The sequence below is a fragment of the Anguilla anguilla genome, chromosome 14 (genome assembly GCF_013347855.1).
Source record: "Anguilla anguilla isolate fAngAng1 chromosome 14, fAngAng1.pri, whole genome shotgun sequence".
In the NCBI taxonomy this organism is placed as follows: Eukaryota; Metazoa; Chordata; class Actinopteri; order Anguilliformes; family Anguillidae; genus Anguilla; species Anguilla anguilla.
This window is the reverse complement of record NC_049214.1, coordinates 27,230,696-27,255,749: the sequence shown is the minus strand read 5'-3', so window position 1 is coordinate 27,255,749 and position 25,054 is coordinate 27,230,696. Positions and strand designations below refer to the sequence as shown.

At 39.5% G+C, this 25,054-nt stretch overlaps 1 protein-coding gene across 2 annotated transcripts in view; it reads right to left on the bottom strand.

Annotated features, from left to right (window-relative positions):
- grin3a (glutamate receptor, ionotropic, N-methyl-D-aspartate 3A) overlaps positions 1 to 11,577 on the bottom strand; it is a 32,732-nt gene extending 21,155 nt beyond the window's left edge. For both annotated transcript variants that reach the window (XM_035390171.1, XM_035390173.1), the window contains exon 1: positions 10,736 to 11,577. In XM_035390171.1, coding sequence (XP_035246062.1) covers positions 10,736 to 11,467 — 732 coding nt within the window. In that variant the 5' untranslated portion in view covers positions 11,468 to 11,577. The remainder of the gene's footprint in view (positions 1 to 10,735) is intronic.
- Between the last annotated feature and the right edge of the window lie 13,477 nt (positions 11,578 to 25,054).

Genomic DNA, 25,054 nt, shown 5'->3' with positions numbered 1-25,054 from the left:
ATAAACGGAGCTTGTGCTATCCTTTAATGACATTACATGAAGCTAATCTGTTACCATTTGTCAGTGCCCATTAATTTTATCCAACTATCACATTTTTCCCCCTAATAAGTCCTGCATTTTTAATCAGATTTATTCAGCTCCAGTGCTTAATAAACCGCAATGTTCCCATCTCATACTTCACATTCCCCGTACTCTGTACATGTTCTCTGAGCACTTCCATTCATTTGTATTTGTGTGCGTGCGTATGTATGAATGCAGTAATTGACACCAAAGCAACTGCAACCGACTCGAATATGAATAATTTGCTCAAAACAAGACAAGAAAAAGCTCAAAGGATACACATTTACTTAAGACATTTTTACATACGCACATGAATCTTTAATTAATATTCATGGGAAGGGGCTATGCCAAGTTAACACTGCAATTTTCCAATGATTGTACGTCATTACACAACTTTCAGTCTACTTTTCAAAACAGGAATAAAATCCAGTCACTGCCAGTCAGAAACTGGATGTCATGTTTTGGACAGTATAAGAGGGTTAGGCCTCAGGGCTTGTCTTTGCAAGCCTCAAACCGGCCTGGAACCACATGAAAAAATATCTGATGTGTCAGAAGTTCTGTCCCTGACATTTTCATCACAAAGTTTGAGGGACTCCGTGTGGCAGGGTCGCCAGAGCGCCCGTGTTAGCTAATAGGAACCGAGACAAAACGACAAGCTGAGAAAAATAAAGATCGATGACAGAGAGGAAGGTGGCTGTGTTTTACAGTTTTGGACTCGGTCCACGAGAAGAAACTCACTGAGCTGTAGCCGGAGCTGAGCTGAGCTGTCTCTGTGACATCAGCGCGTGACACGATGGGATAAAGTAATATCGGCAATAGGCAGAACCTGCCTCGAGCCCTCAGCAGCCAAATGAGTGTAAAATAGAGTAGCGCATGGTAACAGTCAATTAGCACCCCATTGCTATTTTATTTCACAACGGTATGAAACTGGGTAACATTATTCTGCTTGTTTTTAAAGCTAAAACTGTTCTCAAATTCATATTGAAATTCACCTCAGGTGGTGAAAGAATACACACATAACTAAAAGACAAATCTGATCTCCTGCCACCAGTGGCTTAGGGCGAAAGTATATAGCCACAGTGAAACATTATAAGAGTCTATGGCTGGGATCCAGTCAACATTTATCCTTAACTGTGACTAACAAAAGCAAATTTTATTTTGCAAAAATGTATTTTCTTTCGTCACAAAACCAGCTTAGCGACTTCAGCAGTCACTAAATCTAACTCGCCGAATTGTAAAATTGTAATTGTGTGTGAAGTTGGAAGTCAATATTAAGGACAAATGTTGATTGAATGCAGGCCTAAATCTCGCAGTGCGCACCTTTCTGATATCGAACCACCATATTGAACCACCTTGCCGTAAATGGCATCAGAGTGTTTAAAATTGAACGCCATTAACTCACAGTTAAGGACTGGTATCAGCCCTTAGATAAAATCATTTGAAATGTATGCATTGTAAATTCTTGTTATCCGCACTGAAATTTCAGCTCCTGAAATGGTTTGGTCTTATCTTGATTTGAGGAGCCTTAAATCAATTTAAGTGTGTAACATAGTTGGAAGATTCAACAGTCACACATTCAGAATTTGTACTTCGTTCTATGTATCTAAAGTTCACTTGTGCTACAGTATACATAGCTTATTTCATGAATTATTTAGGGTGAAGATCAATTCCTGAGAGCATTTTAGTGACATCTGAACCACTAAAGTTATGGACAAAGGATGAACCTACAGTCTTCCCTGCTAAAGAAGTCACATTTCCAGTTGAGAATATACCAGCAATGACGTGTAAACAAAGATACAAAAAATCTGGAGGACTCACAGGCAACTGTAAAGATCAGTAGTAGCGAATGCGCTATAGATATGCCTAATAATTCCCATCCGTGACTCCAAATCTCCCTTGGCAGAGTTCCTCCTTGGAGCTGATAAATGAAACACTTAGCAAAGCTGTTTAATTTCCCCTGTGGTCAGCTCCTAAGTGACAACAAAAAAACAGGCTAATCTATCCTGATTAAAATGAAAGCTAATCAGGGATTAAATTCAATATGTCAGTGGAGAGCAGGACTTGTGTTCCCACTAATAAATATTACTGGGGGAAAAAACGGATCCATTTTGTAGGTGAGCAATGAATCCCATAAAATAAGACGTTAGGTGGACAGATTGCTTACGCACTCCAGTTTATTAAAAGCTAAAATGCTAAAAAAAAAAAAAAAAAGGTCTCCCAATGGAAAGTGTTGTCGCCCTATTACCAGATTTACAATGACAAAGCTATTGGTAAACGCACATTTCAACTAATATGGCCAATTTGCAATGTATATTTGAATAAAATCTAGAACTTCAGAGATGGTAAGTGCAGCTCATTAGCAGTAACTAACTGTGGCACATGCTCACATTATCGTAATGCTTGCTCTGGAGCCACAAGGTACACAGCACCGAAACAGCACCGCAGGCCTGTTTGCGCATTCACACCCATTCATTTTGTTTCCAGAGCGCTTATCTGTGGTGTTTCCTAATGGGCTGCAGTTGTTTAACAGCTGTACGGTTCGGCCTCGAGCGTTTAAGTGGTTTTTGTCGCAAACAGCCACTGCGGGCACAAAGGCAGTCTTTCTCTCCTACTTTCAGAGTTTAAATTATAAAAGAGACAAGGGGCTTTATTTGGAAACAGGATGGGTGACGGTGCACGACTGTGAAAACACTTGTTTGTCAGCTTGAACTATTTTAAACCGTGTCTTGGGGGAGCCATAATCCGTGTGTATTAATTCTGAAATAATTACCAAATCTGTTATAGGTACTGCTTTATATTTTGTCAACAAATTGCTTATAAGATGCTCCAGTAACTACGGTAATGTAATTTCATGCAATATAAAAAAAATTGAAGTCCTAATAAAGATTCTGTGGATGGCCCATTTCCTTGAATTTTTGTACCTCTGAAAATGCAGCCAGCTTGACCTCGTCCTTCCGTCTTGCATTAAATTCTTCTGCGGTGGATATTTTCAGTTGCCCCTCCCCCTCCTCTTACCCAGGTACCTCATCTTTTGTGCTGTTTGAAAATCTCCTCCACAACAGGCAGCAAGTGTTTCTGTCGAGTATTTGTCTCCATTAATGCTGTTCAGATTCTCATCTTTAGACTGTCAACAAGCCTTTCAAGTAAGGAAGCCATGCAGAGACATCAAACGGGTTCAGAGCAATGGCAAGTTAAATGCATAGTTTACTTTCTGGGGTGCTTTGATACTATTTCAGATTTTGCGCAGGTTTCTGACTGTGCGTAATGAAACACGTTTTAGATATTTACCGACGTTTCTGATGACCTGCTGGATTTACAATGACTCACGATACAGGGCCGTTCAAAGGTTGGGCTAAAGTAAGAAAATACGTGTCGAATACCACAAAAGTAGCTTGTACAGCTCATGAAGAGGTCTAAATTTAACTGTGGATTGAGAACAGCTCCACCTCTATTATTTTGATTTGTTCATTAAAATGTCTTCTGTTGGTAACTTGCTGCTTCTGCATGATGGCACAAGGAAAACACTCACAGCAAGGTTATGAAGCAGTATAAATCATATCATATTTACCCAGTATTTAAAGGCAAAAGTAAATGTGTAAATGTGTCAATGTGCAACATAACAAGCTGTGAAATAGACCAGAAGCGTAAAAGTATGGGTTCAGTTCACTTGTGCTACACCAGGTCTGAACTGGAAGTTTACATACTATGTTCACTTCTGGTATACTGCACATAATCCAAAAAGCTCCTCTTTGTCTCCTTAGGGAAAACTATACAGTTCAAGGGTTCTTTGTTGGGTTCAGGGGAGCTTTCACACTTTGCACTACCAAAGAGGGTTCTGTATAGAAATAAAAAAGGCTCCCTTATCGAGACAAGCGAAATAACCCTTTTTTCTGAGAGCGTACTGTACATGAGCACGATTTCGCAAGCATAGCCACGTCTTTACCTCTGAAATTACATTTCATAATACTTTACACTCAGTCGGTGTTTAGGTGGTGGAAAATGTATCACTGCGATACTGTAGCAGTTAACAAATGATTTACTTTTATACTCTCCTTTAACAAAGCGCTTGACTGAATTATTCATGTTATTGAGAATCAGGCTTGAGTAAGAATGTCGAGGTGGCTAAAAGACTTAGGCCTCAGAACAGGATGTTGTTTTTGTGCACTGTTTACTGGACAAAAGTTATAGATACAGTAGGCAATAAATGCAGAATTTCTGCCTTGAATGGAAATCATGGGAGCTGCCACAGAATTTGACACAGAGTCAGGGGGAGGCAATTGGAGGATACGCAAGACATAAGACAGGCTGAAGATTGTCTTCAGTCTGAATCTATACATAAATGGGATGGGAACACAGATTTGGCTTGGCTAACTACTGTATAACTATACGTCATCATGGGGGGCGCTACCATGGAGGTAGGGGCTAGCCAGTGGTCCCCAATGTTGCGGAACACAGCGATCTAGCTGGGGTGCAGAGCGTATCGCTGCGAAATGATGTCAGCGTCAAACTGTTTTATTTCCCAGGTTCAGTTACGAAACGGCGCTCAACACAAGAATTATTATCCGCTTTTTAATCTAAACAGCCAAGGTTACAACTTCCCTGTGTACAGACCCATCTATACGCTGCCTTCTGTACTGTGAAATATGCTTTAATTGAACGCTACATAAAAACGTCAAACTGGAGAATATGTTTGAAATTGGTCCGGGACCTCTTGCAGCCCAGTGTCCCAGAACGTCTCTATATTTTCAGGCAGCTGGGATGTGAGATGACAGGCAGAGGAGCCTCTCTATACCCCTGCTAGCAGAGCTGTCTGACATTAGGACCCCACAAGGCTCCCAGCTTTTGAAGCTTGCTAACCACACACTCCGAGAAAAGATGAGTCTTTGGGTCCAGAAATTAATCTCAAAGCAATCAGATTTTCTTTCTTGAAATGCTTCTCTCAGGGTGTTAAGGTAATTTTGACACAAAACCTACAATAGGGAACAAAAGCCTGAGGACACTACCAAGTCCTGGTCGTTTTGATTATTTAGCAAGGAATAAAGAAATTATGATGCTCAAATTACACTTCTTATTCAAGAGCACATTATTGAGAACAAGGGGAGCTTATTAGGATGGCATTCCCACCACAGTCGCTGGATCTGAACCCAATCAAACATCTGTGGGGGCAGTTGGAAGAGGAAAAAGGTCAAGCAACTAGTAACTTCAACAGATCACCTGTGGGAAGTGCTGGGATGAAATGGAAGATGAGGCGTTGCATAAACTGATGGATTCAATGCTAAGCAGAGTGAAGGCAGTAATCAAGGTGAAAGGCGGACACACCTTTTACTAACACATTTTGAACAATACCAACACCCCTTTTTTACTTTATTGGTGGTCCTGGGAAGGTCCAGGGTTCGAATCCCAGGCTTTATGTGTGGAGTTTGCATTTTCTCCCCGTGTCCATGTGGGTTTTCTCCAGATACTTCAATTTCCTCCCACAGCCCAAAGACTAATTGGCTAATAGGCTAATTGGAGACTATAAATTGCCGATAGGTATGAGCATGAGTTAGTGGGTGTTTGTCCTGTGATAGATTAGCCACCTGTCCAGGTTGTATTCCTGCCTCTCGCCCAATATACGCTGGGATAGGCTCCAGCACCCTCTGCGGCCCTGACCAGGATAAGCAGGTGTAGATAATGGATGGATGGATGGATGCTTGAATAAAAAGCATAAACTCAGCATTACAATTGTATTAGCCCCTGAAAAAATAAGATAAGAAATCAGTTCTTAGTAGTAACTTTTGGTCCCCACTGTATACATACTGTACAGCAGAATAATTATATATTTTTTTGGAGGACTGTAGGGTGCAAGTACTGTAGTTATCTTGTAGTTTTGACCATCTTTTTTCTTTCTATATGCAGACCTTAAATCTTAACTTATCTAATGTCCCTAGCTGGATATGGCCAAAAAAAATATTTACTATGATTTGTCATTTTTATTTTTTATTTATAATTTGTAGCAGCTAAAACTTATTTATAGATTGTACTACTTTTAGAGTTTTCTGACTATGTGAGCAACACAATACATGCGCTCCACTTCAATTATGTTTCATTAATGCACTTCTGATATTCCTCAACTAAGAATCCATAAGAAACACAAAGTAGAATACACAACTATGCCTTATCAGTGTCAAGCCCTGAAGTAGAAAAGGGAGGCGGGAACTGAAACAAATCACTTTCCATTTACAAGAAAGGTAAATGCCATCAAAATGAGAAAAACAGGCATGTCTTAACGCTACTGCTAAAGAACACAGTTTGGAAAAACAAAGTGTTTGGTATAAAGAAGGGCTTAAATGGAGTGTGAAGACATTGAGGTTTATTAGTAGCATCCACCTAGCACAGCTACACAGCAGATGTGCTCAACTGTATGTAACAGAAAAACACACACACACACACACACACACACACACACACACATAAATAATTACCCATATGCTTATAAGCACATAAAACAGTAGAGGAAACATGTGGTTACAGGGGTTCTACCACTGGGCTGTCCAGCAAGAGGGTAGCTTCAAAAAACGTCAAACAATAAACCAGGTACGTCACCTGGTTACATATCAGCTGAGCTAAAATGTTTGAAGACAATACCCCTTTGTACATGATTGATTAAAAAACCAAGAAATAAAAAACCACCATAGAGGATGCTAGATGGAAAGCCCATAAATACATTTAACATACTCTTACAGGTGGCAAATGTCCCAGAATCCTTCAATTGAACAAATGGCATTGCTTTTTAAATCACCAACTACTTTTCTGCACAGTTGCTACTTATAAGCACTACGTACACATTTCTTTGTTCTTGACAGAACATCCAACTCCAGAAATATTCTCATTGTTGATAAATGAAACAAATGCATTGTTCTAATGATCTTATTATCCAGTAAATACTATGCAAAATGCTACATAAAAATATAAAATCACTATCTTGGAAGTTTGCCATGGAGAAGAAACCCTGTCACTTGACCAGGAGATGGTGCTAAGTACTGAATATATTTCCTCTTTAATTTTTCATCACCTAATAATCAATTAATTACACTATGTTTAAAGCAACCAATGTATTATAACATGCCAGTAACAGAAGGGATGCTATTACCAAATATTTTTACATTTTAAATTTAAATCAATCACAAATTTACCATTGTTGATCCACCTAACAAATTATAAAGAAAAAATACACAATGCTGTGACAAAATCCTTACACCATTATCGTCTCCCTTGAGAATTCGATACCTAATAAGTATACACAATTTTAAAATCCAAAAACATTAGTCCGAGAAATGTCTGAATTTGACATTTAAAAAATAATAACCATGTGAACAGTGCTTTTCATACACTCTTTTAAAAAACACTTTCTGAAAAGGACACAGAGTATAAAAGTAAATTTATTGGGGACTTTAAATTTTTCATTATATCATTGTGTTTAGTTCTAGTTGAAACATTAACCATTGCTTAAAATTTTATGGGATTACGTATATGCCAGGGTTTATAAGGTGTATAATTTGTGTGATCAATACCCTATAAGTAGGGGAGAGTCACTATAAATTCACAATATTTAGCCTAGCACTTCACTTTTTAAATTTTACTTCAAACAGCTTTTACACATCCGTAGTCATTTGCCTTTTCAATTACATTCATAACTTAATTGAGTCGGATAATATTGAAATCAAAGTACTCACAATCCGATGTTACATTCATACCACCTAGTTGGTATGATTGTAACAAAGGCGCGAAACAATTGTAACAGTAAATTAAAATGTATTATAATGTGCGAATGCAGGCGTTTTCTGCGCATACCAGTGTTAATAAAGGAAACACATTTCCAGTAGCAATGCTAAACCAGCCACATCATCTGACCATGAAGCATGGGGCTTTATTTATGAAAAAAAGAATGTACATAAACATTGACGCACAAGCAACTTCGTAACTTACCGTGGAGTGAGTTGAGGTAAAGTCCAAATCGATGTTTGTTTCTTAACACCCAGGTAAGCTTTTATAAAACAAATAGCCTAGCATGCAGATAAGTCTTGTGTGTGCTGTGCTTATTATAAATGGCTGTTTCTTTTAACCACTTGGAGCATCCAGAAGATGAGGCTGTCAACTATGGCTATGGCTATATGCAGGCAAATTAGCAGTAGGCCTACAGATTTAGCATTCAACACTGAATTTAACCGTCAACTGAATTAAATTCAAACACGCTGATGAGTAAAAACCTTTTCTCTAATAAATGTTAAACGCAATTTAAAATGCCTAGGATCTCCCCTAAAGGACACTACATGTATATGGTTTTCTGCACCATCTAGTGTCTTCAACCCAACGTCCAAATCTGAAGCCCTCTCCATGACCTCCCTGCATACCAGCCCTATCATTTTCTCTTTAAATGATATTCTGTAAACATATTACAACAAAAGAACACTTTGTTTGTCAATTAAACCTGTTGGCATAACAGTAAAAGCTGTTCATTTATACAGATCATTTTCTGGTCACATCCAATTCCCACTAGAATGCACTCTGAAAACCAAACTAACTTTTCAATGACAGAACTTTTTAAAATGATGTATGATTTGATTCATTGTATATAAAAATAAAACCTTATACCTGAAATTACTACATGCTTTTATTTATTTATTTATTTTTTTATCTCTTGTTATCACATTGTTCTGTTCCTTAGGGAGGCAGTAGACGACTGAATTGCAAATGTACAAACATTTACATATACATTTATAGCGACCCTCCCCAGTGTAGGCTACGCATGCAGTTCTGTCTTTGACCTCTGTAACAGATTGGGTTTCAACACTTAATACTTGAGTTTCAATAGTTACATTATTATAAACGAAGCATATGTGGAAAAATCCAACAAAATATAGTGCATACAATAAACTCAGAGATATAGATGCTATGGTATTTAAACGCTTAATCGTTGCAACAGTACATTTTCTGGACCATTAGCTGTAATTAATAGGAAGAGCCATTTCAACTTAACTCGAAAACGAGCACAGTCACTACTGACGGAGAATAGTACAGCTCCTTCCAATGCTAATGTTCCTCCGTGCTTGTTGATAGAGTGTCTACCTGTGGCATACTGCGCGTACAATACTGAGATGTAATTGTCGAATGTCAATGAAAAACGTTTTTTTTGGCCCTATAATTGAAGGTATCTCCAAAAAAAAAGAAAAAAAAAGAAGAAGCCATGACGCATCCATTTCCAAAATATTTTGCAATCGACTTAATCCGAATGTTGATCCAAATGATCTCCATAATACACTTTGCATAAGCAAAGAGAGACCGAATGGGACTTTAAATGTCACATGTACGCCATGGCGAATTCCTTGAGCAGTGCTGGAGTGGGTGGAGTAGCTACACTATATGAAAGATCATTGGTGAGATGTACTGTTGGGACAAATAAAGAAAATAAATAAATGAACAAATGAACTGAATTATCAATAAATAAATGGCTAAATAGATTTCCAATGTTTCCGCATCTGCTGACCTCTCTCTCTCTCAAATTCAAATTCAATTTTTTTCTAATTCAAATTGCTTTATTGGCAGGAAATACGTACATATTGCCAAAGCATCATAAATCAATTCAATATACATATTTACAGTGGAATACTAATAACAATGAACATTCTATAAACAAAAAACAGAACAATAACAATATTAATGTTCGATCTCTCTCTCTCTCTCTCTCTCTCTCTCTCTCTCTCTCTCTCTCTCTCTCTCTCTCTCTGTCTGTCTCTCAAAGGGCTATGCATTATTACTGATTAAATTTGGTTATGCAAGCTATATGGTTTCGCACTCTGGTCAGGAATAGGCTACATTCAATCAGCAGGCTCAGTCCACTAAAATATCACACACGCACGCATGCACACACACACGCACGTACGCACGCATGCACACACACACGCGCGCACACACACACACACCTGTTAACCGAATTAAACAATGTCTATTGTATGTATTATAACTTCTAAAGCAGGAAGAGTTCTGGTACGTGTTCTACCCAACCGCACATGCAGTACCTAGTTGCGTGCGTTTGGAGACTGGTAATGAGAAGTACAGAAACGGATTTATAAGCATAGACAGAAACAGCATTGAAAACAGGGCTCAAATACAATATATCTATACAATATCAAATTTCCATCAAGAAACCAAATCACAATGTAATAAATAATAGACAGCTACCATCATATACATCTCACGATGAATCTTGTCTTCAGTGTTACACGTAATCGTACATCCGTATAGGATGTAGCGTAGCCTATAATTCACCGCGGTAACAGGTCTACCGTAGAAGAGAGGAATGTATGGTAAAAACATAACAGAGAAAATCAGTCACTCACTCTGTGGTCTCAGTACTTTTAAAATACGACACCCGTGGTTGAATACACACTTAACATACAGCTTGAAGGTTGGATTTTATTGCCAAATATTTGTACCCTTTCCCACATGCAATTACTGTCACTGCTGCAACCTGAAAATGAAAACCGGAGCTAGCTATCCAATGTTCTGTTTTCATAGGGGTTAACTAAGTTCACACGAAGTTCTCCACTTCACCTCCTCAAATATTCAAATAAACCAAAAAATGGTTGAGAATAAAACAAAGATACTTCATGTTTGCATATAGACGTTTACTTACCTTACTTTGTCGCTTGAATTCATTTTCAACTATACTGATTACAGGGATTTTAAGTGCGGAAGATATGAATTCCAACTCCACGAGCTCGTCCCTGCTGTGTGGAAAAGCCATTATTGCAGACACTCCTTGAACAACTACGGTATTGCAAACACTTTGTAGAAAAGACATAGGATCCGAAAAGACTGGCGAAGATGAAGAGGAAAACGAAAACGCAGGCAATTCCCCGAGTCCAGCTTCAACGGCCATCACCACCTCCAGAGACAAGTTGTAAGGTAAAAGACCTGCCATGCGGTTAAGTGTGTCCATGGCAAGCAACACTGATTCCCTTGGTAAAAACAGACTTGTTTCCCGCTCTACACTTTTGTTAACGTATTTACTTTTTGCGCCCTTGTGCAGGTTGTCTAATGAGCTCCTAGTTCTGCTGCTTCCCAAACCATACTCATATCCACTTTGAGAGCTTATTTCAAACTCTTCCTCCTCTGCGCTTCTCGTTACTCCCTCAGTGTCTCCGTCCCCCGCGAAGTCCTTCTCGCCGACGGCGTTGTTGCGGTAGCCACGGGGCTGCAGGTGCACAGCCCCGACTCTCACCGTGTGCCCAATCCTTTTCAGAACCTGGCATGGTTGTGGATGAGAGAGCGATTCTGGAACCCAAACAAGCACCAGGGTGCATGGCGCGAGCAAAGGGAGCAGGACAAACCTGCAAAAAGCACTCCAGAACCGCAAACCCGGCATTACTCAACAAATACCCTCGGTCCACTCGAAAAAGCGATGACTTCTCCTTCCACCTACACACCCTGTGCTCCCCACAAAGCTGCGGAGAGATCCGTCCTCTGTATTCCAGATATAGGGAAGTTATGCGCTTCTCTGTCCTGCAGGTTGGAGCCTAACTATGAGCACTACATTGAGAAATTATTAATTCCACGATAACTGCAACATATGGACATCACATCCCTTAATGCCAAAAACACGAACAATTAATGGCACGTTAATTTTTACATTTTCTTTGTTAAACAGCCGCAGAAATTGTGTGCAAATTATAATAATAAATTAAAACAAAAATAGTATAGAGACAGATTTGACTTCATCGTAGAGGGGAAAATCAAAGAAAAGCTAGACGGTTCACAATGGACCAGTTCTGTCATTTTTATCCAGTAGTTTTATTCATATTTTCAAATTGTTATGTGCATGAAAGAATGTGTTTCCACAATACATTCCAGTGTGTTGCGGTTGTTTTGTATTCCATTGAAAATAAGAATAGAAAATAGTTACACAAAATATATCCTTGGTAGGCTAATTGCATAAATAAATGAAAAAATGACAAAAATGACCGAGTTTCCCCTCAGTAATTCGAGGGGGGAAAAAATCACGCAGTCGATTGGTTGTGCTCAACTCCCACAGAGGAGGTTGAACTGAGAAAACCCCCCAGCACGGGGCTCCAAGTGTTGAGGTTTTTGTTGCCAAACCTGTCATCACCTCTATTGGCATTTAGAAATGGTTGCATCGGTGCATGAGGAATGTGCACGGGTTAGATAAATACGACTGACACAATATCAAAGTAAATATGAACTAACTCCTCCCTGCTAGAAACTGAACACAGCATACTGTTTAAGTGATCAAGGCGTTACGTGTATCCTGAATCACGTGCGCCTTTAAAACGCGGCATGGAATTGCTAGCTTTACTAACTTGAGATACAATTTAATAATAGCTTTCTGTCATTAAGTTGTGTTTGCTAAATTCTACAACGAATTAATAAATATATGTAATGTTATCATATTTTCTTAAAACACATAGTTGATATTTGGTTATAGTTATCATTAGTAAATGTACAAAGCAGTCAGGATTTCCAGAACGGAAAACACTTCAGTTTAAAATCAGGAGGCTACTGGTGCCATGTTATACTGTACTGCCTCCTCAAAAGTTCTCAGTTTCACTTACCTGGTCTGATTTTTTAGGGGGCTTGAGCATGCTGGATTGTTTTTTTGCCATTGTGCAATGTTGTACATAATCATTTGTTTACCTGTTTTAAAAAAAGGAATCTTGGGCAATTCCTTTTGTCCTTTACATTTTGCTCTTGTCATCACCCTGACACAAGTGAATCTTGGTCTCATCTGGCTCCAACACATTTTCCCAGAAATCTGCAAGCTCTTTTATGTACTTCTTTGCAAACTATAACCTGGCCATCCTGCTAACTTGTGATTTGCATCTTGCAGTGTAGCCTCTGTAGTGCTGTTTGCGAAGTATTATGTTGACAGTAGTCACTGATACATCCATGCCTCCCTACTGAGGAGTGATACTGATTTGTCAGTTGGGTGTTTGGGGTTTTTTCGTCATTACGATGAGAATTCTTTGGTCATAAACTGTAGAGGTCTTCCTTGGCATACCAGACCCTTTGCGATTACTGAGCTCACCAGTGCTCTCTTTCTTCTTAACCCCTTTCTGCAAGACCCCTAGTGGCCAGGATGCCAGTGTCCTGAGATTGCTCATCTCAGACATTCAGTGCTCCTGCAACCAACAAACTCTCCGATATAACTTATTTAGTAGACAATAAATAACAACTACACCAAATACGGAGTTTCTAAGTGCCTCCATTGTCGTGTAGTTAGTGCAGTTAACAAGCACCCCCCCTTCCTGCAGTCTCATCTGCAACTATACCCCCCCAAGCATGAGTTCATAAAAAATATTCTTCTACCACCAAATTTTTATTCCATCGTAGCAACAATTATAATTATGATGGAATGATAATTTCACCTTTTTAAAGGGGAAATTACTGACAGACAGAAAATCATAACATCTTTAGAAATAAAATATTGACTTTTAAATCATTATATTGTCAGTCATTTATTACTTGCAGTATTCATATTCAGACTGTATATTCATTATTTTCCCCTAGTATTATCTATATGAATTGAATACAGACATACATTGAGAAAACTGATACTGAATTAAGAAATTGGTTGAGAAGGAACTGAATTTAGGGAACGGTTATGGACCAAATTTATTTGAGCAAACTGATACAGAAAGCTTTAATGGGAAATGAATTTGTCAGAATTTATCTGAAGAAGATTCCAGCCCTGAGGTGAATACTAATTAAACGGTGTCAGTCTTAAAAGAGGGTCAGCTCATTTTTGGTAAACTGGCCACACAAAGGTGGGCCCAGCCGATGTGCAAGTCACATGCACCAGGGTGGAAAATGCCCTGGCCCAGAGTTTACCCACCTTTGTTTTTAAAAAAATTTTAAAATTTTTTTTACCACTACATAATTTGGCGTAAAAAAAGATACTAAGTTTTAGTTTGGAAGAAAGAAAGAAGGAAAGAGATATGTCTTGATGCAGGTCATGTGTTCATGGTACAATGTTACATTGGTAATGTGGCCTGTTCTGTTTTACCTGATTGGCCCATGCTTCTCTCTCTCTCTCTCTCTCTCTCTCAAAGAGAAGACAAAGCCCTCAGAGGTTAAAGAAATGTACATGTATATACAATTAAATGCCAAAGTTTTCAGACAGTGACACAATTTTAATTGTTTTGGTTCTGTACTCCAGCACAGTGGCGAAATTAACAAAGAAGGTAAAGTCAAGACTGTCAGCTTTAATTTCAGGGTATTTATATCCTTATCGGGTGATCCATGTAGGAACTACAGCCAACAGATCTGGAACACTCTGACATGACCTCAGAGGGATCACCACAGGGTGAAAACCACTGGTGAGCCTCAAGGATGGAATGGTCAGGTTAGAGCTAGCTAAGAAGGACATCATTTTCTGTACCAAAGTGTTGGAAAGAGTATGCAAAAAAAGGAATTGCTCATGATCTAAAGCAATCAATTGAAGATCCTACATATGAAATGGCTAATGAGGCTTCCAAGCTTTGTAATTGGCATTTTCTAGGCCACACCAGATATAAATGGATTTCTGCCTGTCACGATTGGCCTTGTCACATGGTATTGATATTCTTTGCCTTAAAATGGAGATTTCAGCAACAGATGGACTTATTATTAATTACAAAGTCCATCCTTATTCACGAAACATGCATATGATCATAATTCTATGAACATTTATCATTTTTTATTTGGTATGATTAATATCCTTGTGTGTTTTGGTCCGGAATCATTGTGGTCATTTAAGATCCCATCACACTCATCGCAAAGTGTAAGGGGTTCCTGGGTGTCCTGATAGAATTCCCCACCTGGCTCTCTCAACCTACCTCCTAATCATCCTCTGGTTTAATTGGCTAGAAATTGTTCTCTGTACCTCAGATGATGTGTGGTGGGCGTTCTGGTGCAAAATGGTTGTTGTGCATCACCCAGCTGGGTGCTAAACATTTGCGGTGGTTCAGGTGAGTTTTCCCCTCATCAGTGTTAAGTGCTTTCAGTGTGAGAAGGTGCTATATAAATGTAAGGAATTATTAGTATTTTATTATGTATTTATGCAATGTAGGATTTTATACGGCCTTCACTTGGGTGTTTATATGTGTTTCATGTGGATTTCCCATGTAATCACATTTGCTTTCACATGGGTGCTTATATCAGTTTCACATGGATTTCACATGTGATCACATGGGTTTTCACATGGAAATTTACACAGACGTCATGCAATTAAACCATGAACATGTTTCGAAACCACATTTCCCAAGTGAAAAGTATGTGTGTTACATGTATTTATCATATGATTTTACCATGTACTGTAGAAACTGACGAAGGAAGATGCCCAAAACAAGCAAGCAGGCACAGGTTAATGTGACTTAATACAGTTTGCAGTCAAATATTGATTTGCCGCTAATCATTTTGAAGCTACATAATTATTGTGCACATTCACATGACCGGAATTTAAATGTGCTTCTGCTGTTGGCTTGGAAGGGCTTTCGCCATGTTCCAGTTGGGCAGAGGTCTAAGGGAAACGCAAAGGGCATATTGACCTGGATTTCCCTGTCAGTCTCAGTCACAAGTCGCAGGAGCTGATTAAAACCTGAAGCAGAAGTCCATCTTTTTGGATTCTGGGTGAAAGGTTCCCGGTGCGGTTATTGTAAATGGGAATTCTACGCGGAGGCAGTGGAGATGTTTAATTGATGCGTGAATCCAAGCACTACTGTCTCTGCCACAGATTCTTCTTTGTGATTCGAGGGGCAGGGTCTCTGTGTAAGATGCATGCCTTCAAAACCATTTCCGGCTGACTGGAGATAGGAAAAATGCAACGATGATTTTATAAGTATTACACATTACTGCTTGCAGCTGTTAATACCAACTGATGTAATTTTATCCTTATTGAATGCAAGGGAAATTGTCATTTTATTTAATTTAGATTTTAATTAATCTCCTCAATTATCAGAGAAAGAGTTATTTACTTATTTGTATTGGTGATGTGATTACCTGATTGAGAAATCGTTCAGTTTGTCTCGTGAGGCACATTCTGTAAACTATTTTTCTCCCATGATAGAGGGCATAATCATTCACACATTTGATCTGGAGCACAGTGGACTCTATATTCTGGAATCAATGGTGCAGCACATGGATGCACTGGGCATGGCTACTGAATCTTGAGGTGATTGGATTGGATTTCAGAAAAGGGGGACAAGGGCAGTCGAGCATTATGAACACAATACTAGGCTATTTGTTTGTTTTTATACGGTCTATGGCAGGGATTACATTACATTATATTACATTATAGGCATTTAGCTGACGCTCTTATCCAGAGCGACTTACAACAGTGTAACCAAACTCAGGATCAAGTCCACTTAAGTCCATTGAATAAAATGCAGATAAAAAGCCTTTACTATAGTAGCATACAGTAAGGAGAAACAAGAGTCTGAACCAAAAAATTTTTTTTTTTTTTTTTTTTTTTTTTTTTTTTAATAGTTATGGGAGAGGGTTTAGGGAAGAGGAGAGAGGTATACAGAGAAGAGGTGCGTCTTGAGTTTCCGTTTGAAGGTGCTCAGACACTCTGCTGTTCTGACCTCCACTGGAAGATCGTTCCACCATCGTGGGGCCAGAACTGCAAAGAGTCGAGACCTTGTTGCTGCTCGTGTAGGGGGAGGAATCAGCCGCCCTGTAGTAGCCGATCGGAGCGATCTGGCCGGCTTGTAGGGTCTGATCATCTTCTGCAGATAACCAGGAGCTGACCCCTTGACTGCTTGGAAAGCAAGCACCAGTGTCTTAAACCGGATGCGAGCTTGCACTGGTAGCCAGTGGAGGGAGATGAGGAGGGGAGTGACGTGGGAGTCACGAGGGAGGTTGTAAACCAGACGTGCTGCTGCATTCTGGATGAGCTGAAGGGGTCTGGTGGCTGATGCTGGGAGGCCAGCCAGGAGGGAGTTGCAGTAGTCCAGACGTGACAGTATCATGGCCTGGACCAGGAGCTGTGTGGAATAATTGGTGAGGAGTGGTCTTATTCTGCGGATATTGTACAGGATGAACCTGCACGACCGGGTGGTTGCCGCGATATTCTCAGAGAGTGCCAGCCTGTTGTCCAGCACAACTCCAAGATTTCGGGCACTCTGCGAAGGGTGTAGGGGAGTGACTCCTAAAGAAATGGGCAGACGAGGGATCAGCAACTCACGGTCCTCGAAGGCCGAGAACTGCTGGTTTTCCATCCTCCTTTTGCCTGGGAGTCAGGTGTCAAGACAGTCTGGCCAATCAGTAGCACTAATTACCCGGGAGAAAAGAAAACCATTGGATTTGGATTTGGGCTGGATTTGGATTCGAGGGCCAGACTTGATGATCCCTGGTCTATGGAATGAGCAAAACATAACCAGACAATTTAGAAATCCCGGCGGTGCAGACGTGAATCGCTGACTACGCCAGTATGAAGATTCCAATCCGCTGAAAACACCAAAATTGCAGTGCGCTGCTTGATCTTAACTGGCACTCCCCCAGCCTCTCACTTTGGTGCACGGTGAGTCACCAAATGACCAAAAACGGGCTCAGGCACGTCAGAATCCATGATGAAAACACCACTTCACCAGTGCTCTGGCCTGCTTCACACCATAAGCCATCCAGAACTCAGAGCCCATTATTTATTTATTTTTATTTTTATTTTGTTTTGCTAAGCATCCTGCAGGCACATTCTACTGTACAAATTTGTCAAATGGAGCAGAATGTAAATCTACAGGTTTATGTCAAAACAATATGAGTATGCAGGTATGCTTAGGTGTTTTATTTGTCATAATCCACAAATTGCATTTGCCAAGAAACTCATTTGCCTGTTGACATATAATTGTATAATTTGTGGACCGGTACATTTTTAACTCTCTATAACATGTACAGTTTTTCACTTAACCTTTCCCCTGGCAGCAGAGAGAGTACATTACTGGATTCCATATTTTGTGCTAGAATTTCCTTAGTTGGAACCTTGTTGTTATTTGTGCTTCTTGTAATTGCCAATTTAAAATGAGAAACTGCTATTTTTTGGATGTATTTCACACCGGGGGTGGCAATAAGACAACTTTTTGAAGGCAAAACAGGAATGAATACAGAACAAGTCCAGTCTTTAATATGAAGCTGAATCAGACAAGATATTATATTGTTCTTCCATTTGAATATTGATGAAATGCTCGAATAAGTCATCAATACAAATAACTTATAAGAAAAAAGTTATAATTCCTCCAAAATGTAAGGTTATATTTGTTTAGGATAACCATATATTTTTAGGAATTTTGTACAGTTTTTTAAATTCTGCAAATATCAATATGAAAAATGTAATCTGAAATGTGAAAAATGATGCAAGATGATCTATGATCTAGCCTGATTCAGGATCTGATTAGAGGCAGTTCCATATTCTGTCCTTATCAACACCTTACAGTGTGAAGTCTAAGTGAAGTGAAGTCTAAGTATTGTAATTCTACCGAAGAAAATCCAAAGCAAATACAAAACATCAACAGTAAATTCACCAGCATGAGAATGTTTGACTCTGGTCTGGGTGTAAACTGCCCTTTCAACACCAACATTGAAAAGTTATGAGTACTCCAGATCAGGCTGCTGACTGAATTAAGTTTCTAAGGGAGGTTTTTATCTCAGGCAAAAATCTTTGTCTTTCACGTTTTGGTTCATAAGCAGTACACAGTTGTTTGCAAGGGTCAGGTCAAAACTTACTAGGGCCCAGTCCAAATGTCCTAATTTTTACTTGAATTACAGGTCAGCTCTCTAGTTCCTTCTTTCTGAAGTTGCTGAAATGTCTGGAAAGTTGGAGGATGTGGAAATGACTGAAAGTTTGCCTAGGCCATGTAGTCCCATAGCACTGTTTCGCTCATTTTCCCTTTCTTATTTGGGCTTGCTGATGTTGCCAGAAGCTGGTAAACATTCTCGGTCGGCTTAATTCAATAAACATTCAGCTTCAAGGCATGCCTTAAAGTCGCTGAGAAGCTGTTTCAAATATGCTAACCTAGATAATATTTTCATTTAACTTCATGCAGCAAGCAGTTCAAAAATGAACAGAAGACCAATTAACATCTGCTTAGCAGTTATGATGCGGAATAATGGATTAAAAAGCAGGTCCATTAAGGTAATTGCCTGTTTTGAGGTCTTAGTTATAGTACATTGCAATGATAAATAAGGTCAGTAAACTTTTAAGTATTTTTTATTATTATTTTCTCTTAGAATGCATGTAAAAAAAAAAAAAAAAAAACTTGCTCATGACTGACACATTACTGCCCATTAACTCTACTAAATAAGGCATATGCATATACATATATATGTATATGTCTGTATACATTTTTAAGTCATATGTCTATGAGCATTGTGTAATGTATTGTGGGAAATGCAGGAGGTAGGAGCACGTTTCTGAACAGCCGCTGGTCATAGTCTGTGATCATTGGCTCATTTTAAGGCCCGTGTACCAGAATTAAAAGACCTGAAGCTTTTGGGGGTGCCAGTGGCTCATCCTGTTAAAGCGTAACTTTGGTGGGAAATTAATAAATTAGGATTAAGGAAAAGTTCTGATACATAAATAATGACAACCTGGGTCATATTCTTTCTTCCTGATTACTTAGCCACGTATGCCCCAATTCCACAATTATGCTTAAACTGAAAACAATGCGTTTCCACATCTCTGTGCCATATATATACATCCTTCTATCCATCCATTATCTATACCCGCTTATCCTGGGCAGGGTCGCGGCGAATGCTGGAGCCTATCCCAGAATGCATTGGCTGAAAGGCAGGAATACACCCTGGAAAGGCCGCCAATCTATCGCAGGGCACACACACCATTCACTCACCACTCACTCCCACACTCATACCTATGGGGAATTTAGAGTCTACAATCAGCCTACCTAAATGTTTTTGGACTGTGAGAGGAAACTGGAGGAAACCCATGCGGACACGGGGAGAACATGCAAACTCCACACAGTGCTATCCACTGCACCACTGTGCTGCCTGCTCATTTATATATATATATATATATATATATATATCTGGCATTAAGTCTAGCATACCGAATATTGTATGAAGTGATGATGCAATGCAGTTCTCAGACTAGTGACAATAGTAGTGCGTTATTGTCAAAGGGTTAAGTTAACAATTAACCAGTTAATTGAAAAAAAATCATGATAACAGAACAGTGAATTTAACCTGCATTATTCAGTAGCAGCAATGTGTTGGAATGCAAAGTCAAGTTAAAACACTAAAAGAATACCCTTGAAATCCATATTTAAGGAATCAAGGATCAAGAAGGCTTATCAATGAAAACTATTTAAATACTCACAGCAAATCTTCATCATTATTAAATATTGGTTTATTAGAATCTCTGAATTTATTTGAAATCTTTGGAGATTGGAGAAATGGGAATTCAGTGAAGGAAACAAATGACACTGCAGCTCCAAAACCTATACAAGCAAACCAGAGGGATGACACCAAGCAACACCATGGCGCCAGGATCACTTTTAGAGCGGAATAAATCCCCATGTCCTGTTCACTGAATCGAGGGAAGTCTGACCTTCAGCTAAACTCACAGGCACTATGTCTTAAAGTGATTATCTCACAGACCGTCTCATCTTTGTAACGTATGCTACACATCACAATATATACTGATACCTACCTGTACTGATTTCCTTAACATGGTCTGTACATTTTTAGAATAGTCATAAAGGCTATTTAGGGCTTCATCGTGCAGATATAGCCATTAAAAGAGTTGTCTGGCACCAAGTCGCTATTGTATCAACATGAATATGCCAGAAACATCCAGTCTTTTTTGCATTCTGCAATCTGGCAAATAATAAGAAGGTTTCCATGGCACCTGAGGACATGTTTGAGAAGTGGGACCAGGGGGGTATTTTACTAAGCAGGATAACTCCACCAAGTAAAATCCAGAACAGTTCTTTTTTACTTTAGTCCATGTTCCAAATTTGAGAGGGTTCTGGGTTTTACTCAGTGCAGTTACCCAGCAAACTCAGTTATCCTGCTTTGTGAAACAGGGCCCAGATGTTAAAATGCTTGTTGAACCATCAACAGACTGCTAATGCAGTCACAGTCCAACAGGTGGATGAAAGCCAAAAATAAGTGTAAAGGAAAGTTAAGATTTAACATTCACTCCGTAGGAACATTCATTCACAATGCACAGTACATGAAAATGCATTAAAGCTTAAATGCATTTCAGTGACAAAAGGCTTTACAGAATAATTGTTCCCCTTCACAAATTCCTTCATCATGTTTTACATGTCTTTTAAGGGCTTAAAAGCCTTTGTTTGTTTACCTATGCTGGATATTGTCTGATTTATTTCCTTCAGTTGTTAAAGAATCCTGTCAGAAAGAACCTAAGAAGTGTGGCACTCAGTTCCATTCTGAGCTGCTTCAGGTTTCCCTGACAACTGTGACAGATGTAGCAGTGTCCAGCGAATGAGTATTTAAAAACCCTGGCCTTCCGTTCCTTCATTTGTGATTGGTTAAATTTCATAGGTTTGAGACAGGCACAGTCTGTGTTCTGTAGCGATGCCAATAACCTCAGCAGTCCTGGGGACCATGGGAATTAGTTACGGTCACATTGCCCTCCACACTGCAATGCCTTTTATTTTCCAACAGCAGGTCAGGCCACGGACCCTATTCTGAATTTGGCTGCATCCACCCGACTGCAATATTTTCCACGCTTTGCAATTATGCTTGTTTTAAAGGCTGAAAGATAGACCTCGGTTCACCTTCGTCGGTCTTCTGCGGGGTATGAAGCGATAGGAAGGCACATTTTGGTTTTGGTCGATGTTCTTTCCTATGTTAGAGAACGCTTGCACGTTCCATCGGCGGCAGAGAAGTACGGAGGGAAGCATCCCAGAAAAAGAGCAAAGCAAGGCAGGGCAGCGCTGAAGCATTCATTCCTGCTTCCTCAGAAAAACAGAAAGAGTATTGAAGCATTTCCCCAGAACAAATATCACATATTTATTTATGTTTTCTTTCCTTAAAAAAAATAAAAATAAAAATCTTCACCGTTGTTTCACCCAGCAACATTCTGGGAAATATGTTTTGAAAGTTGAGGGATTTTGCTGCACACAAGCAGGCCTGCTTAATTTAAGATAAATTAATTGAAAAAAGGCATTTAGTGCACAGATCTCACACTTGTTTGATGTCAGTGTCACCACTAATGTTGTGAACCATTGGAACACTGGGTTACATCTAAACCATAAAAGACAAGTATTTGGCCGCAAGTGATTTGCTTCTGTGATGACACTCGTGGGCATTGTCAAGTTCTAAACTACGTGCCAGTCCCATGTTGCTTCTGTTTTGCTTTGATTTCATGTGCTGGGGAAAACTGGCCTCAGACTTCTTCATGGTAAAATGCAATGGCTGTGGTGTTGTACACACAAGTAATTGGGGCTTATTGTGGCTTGTGAATGTGATACTAAATAAAATGTGCATATGGTTTGATAAAACACCAATAATAGGCAGGGCAAGGACAGTTAATTACTGAGTGGCTGTATAGTTAAACCTGTAGCCATTTATCTGGGTTATGTTGTTTGCTGAGTTTATTTATTTATAGTTTTGTCAGAATCATAGTAACTCCCTCACAATATAAAATCTTGGCTAAGAGACCAAATATTACAAAGAAGCCAGTGCCAGTCTGCAAAAAAAGTTGCATTTTTAAGGGAATTGTTTGTATCCAGCTGGTAAACAGCCACATAACTTGGTAGAAATAGAGGTGGACTGCCAGCTTGCTATAGCAGTTGGTCACAAGTGGTCACCCCAGATCAGAAAGGGTATAGCCTCTGGGTATAGCATTTCTTAAATTCACTCTATCAACTGATAAATGAACACGTGTTTTTTTGGTCAAAATTTGCTTTTCAGGGCCGACCTTCCACCTCTAATCTAGATGGGCATTGACCACCACAGATCAAGGAGACAAACTAAACACTGGTCTCAACTGTCAAAGTAGCTGAGACAAGCTGGCTAGTTGACTGCACTAACCTTCACTCTGTATGGCATATCTGCCTCGGTGCTTTAAGACAGCTTGGGAGCAGGTGTTCATTAATTACACCACTGAGAGTCAAGATTGTACTTCCTAGCTGGGTAATCACCACACCAAGATGTACACAAGCATGTTATAGCTTTGTACACAACACAAATCACAACTGATCCTGAAGTCAACAAGGCATCAAGGTGAAACACAGAAGTGGTATTTCAGTCCAGCTGATATTTCCCTTCAGCTGAAACCTGACTTTTTCAGACTCCATTTTAGATTAGCCCCAGGTGGCGACTCCTCGGTTCAAGGGATGAACAGAGCAGCACACATGGAATCAGAAGTATGTATAAGTCCGGATTACTTTAAGACATATTCAGACAAAGAAAATATGTATCTCCCTGCTACAAGATATGAGCAGGTACCACACAGCAGAGGTGATCAGGCCAGTCACGGCATGCGCTTTTTTACCACCATACTGTAGATATGAATAGAAAAGCATTATCTTGTTTTTTTTTCTTGCTGCTGTGATGCAACTGAATATGGCCAATAGTATGACATAAGGCACAAATGGCAAGTTCCATTGTGAACTTGTCTGAACAGATGGCCGCTGGCTCAAATAAGATTAATAATCAAGAATGATTCAGTAAGTGACTCAGTGATGAACTCAACATCTGATTCACCACGGGAAAGCAAACATTCTATTACTGTGTTTAAGAGTGTTGGCAGCTTTACAATGGAATAATGTCAGTGCTCACTTACACAGATGATAATACAGATGGGAATGCTAATCATTTCTGATCTTCAACCCTGCACATCTGTTTATGGCTGGTTGGCATTCCAGACCATCCTCCACTGAGCTGCAGGTGAATGCAAAAAAAAGAACCAAAACAAACAAAAAAACCTAACCTTGAAATAATATGAAAGCTGTATTTGTGGCAGACCCCCTTAAGAAACAGAGGCACTCCACACACTAAGCAAGAGAAGGGGTTACAAAAATAAAACTCAATGAGATTTGTAAGTGTCATAACATTTGGAGAAATGTCAGCGCAAAATGCTTTATTTTGTTTTACCCGCTGTAGTCATTTTTTGTACTGTATTTATTGTGTATTCCACTGCAGAGGTCATGTCTATGAACTTTCTGAGCAAACTAGCCTGACAGTTCAGAAAGAGATGTAATTTTAAGTCCGATGTCCAAATGTAAGACAGGAAGTGAAGACGTGTCTCAGAAGGAAGGGCTGCAACCCCAGAGAAAGGTAATGAAATAACCTCTGGGATAATTGGGTACCCCACTCCCGGGGTCGAGACCCCATACAAACCATGACAGGACATCAACTCTGCACATTTACAATCGGGGGAAAAGTGTATAAATTTTAATTTGTTCATCTCTTTTTTCACAAATGCTTTCCTTTTCCCAAACTTTGGAAATGCTCAATAATGTTAGTAAGCCCACCTCTACAACTTTACATCACAACCTCTACATCACTACAACTTCCTCATTCAGCTTGGGAGAGTGAAGATTAGTAGGCGGGGCTCGACAGCACATGTAGCCAGTTAATGTTCATTAAATGTGACACTACACTGAAAGCGGTGTGTGTGTGTATGTCTGTGTGTGTTTGTGTGTGTGCGCATGTATGTGTGCATGTGTGAATAGTTTGGCTAGTTCTTTGTGCAAGGCCATATCCTGTCACTGAAATAAATAATCAGTAGTTGTTGGTTGCCTGAGAGAAATAATTGCCTTCCTATTTCATCCTGGTCAGAGCCCTCTATTTTGATGGCTCTCTCACTTATGGTGTGTATGTAGGAGAAGCCAAATTTCAACATTCATATATTCAGAAAACAATTCATGCAAAGCAAAATAGATGGTGTTTATGTGATGTCATATCAACATAACAAGCTGTATAGAATCTGTGGTAGACAGATAATGGAAACGCTTTAACACACCCTTTAAAGCCT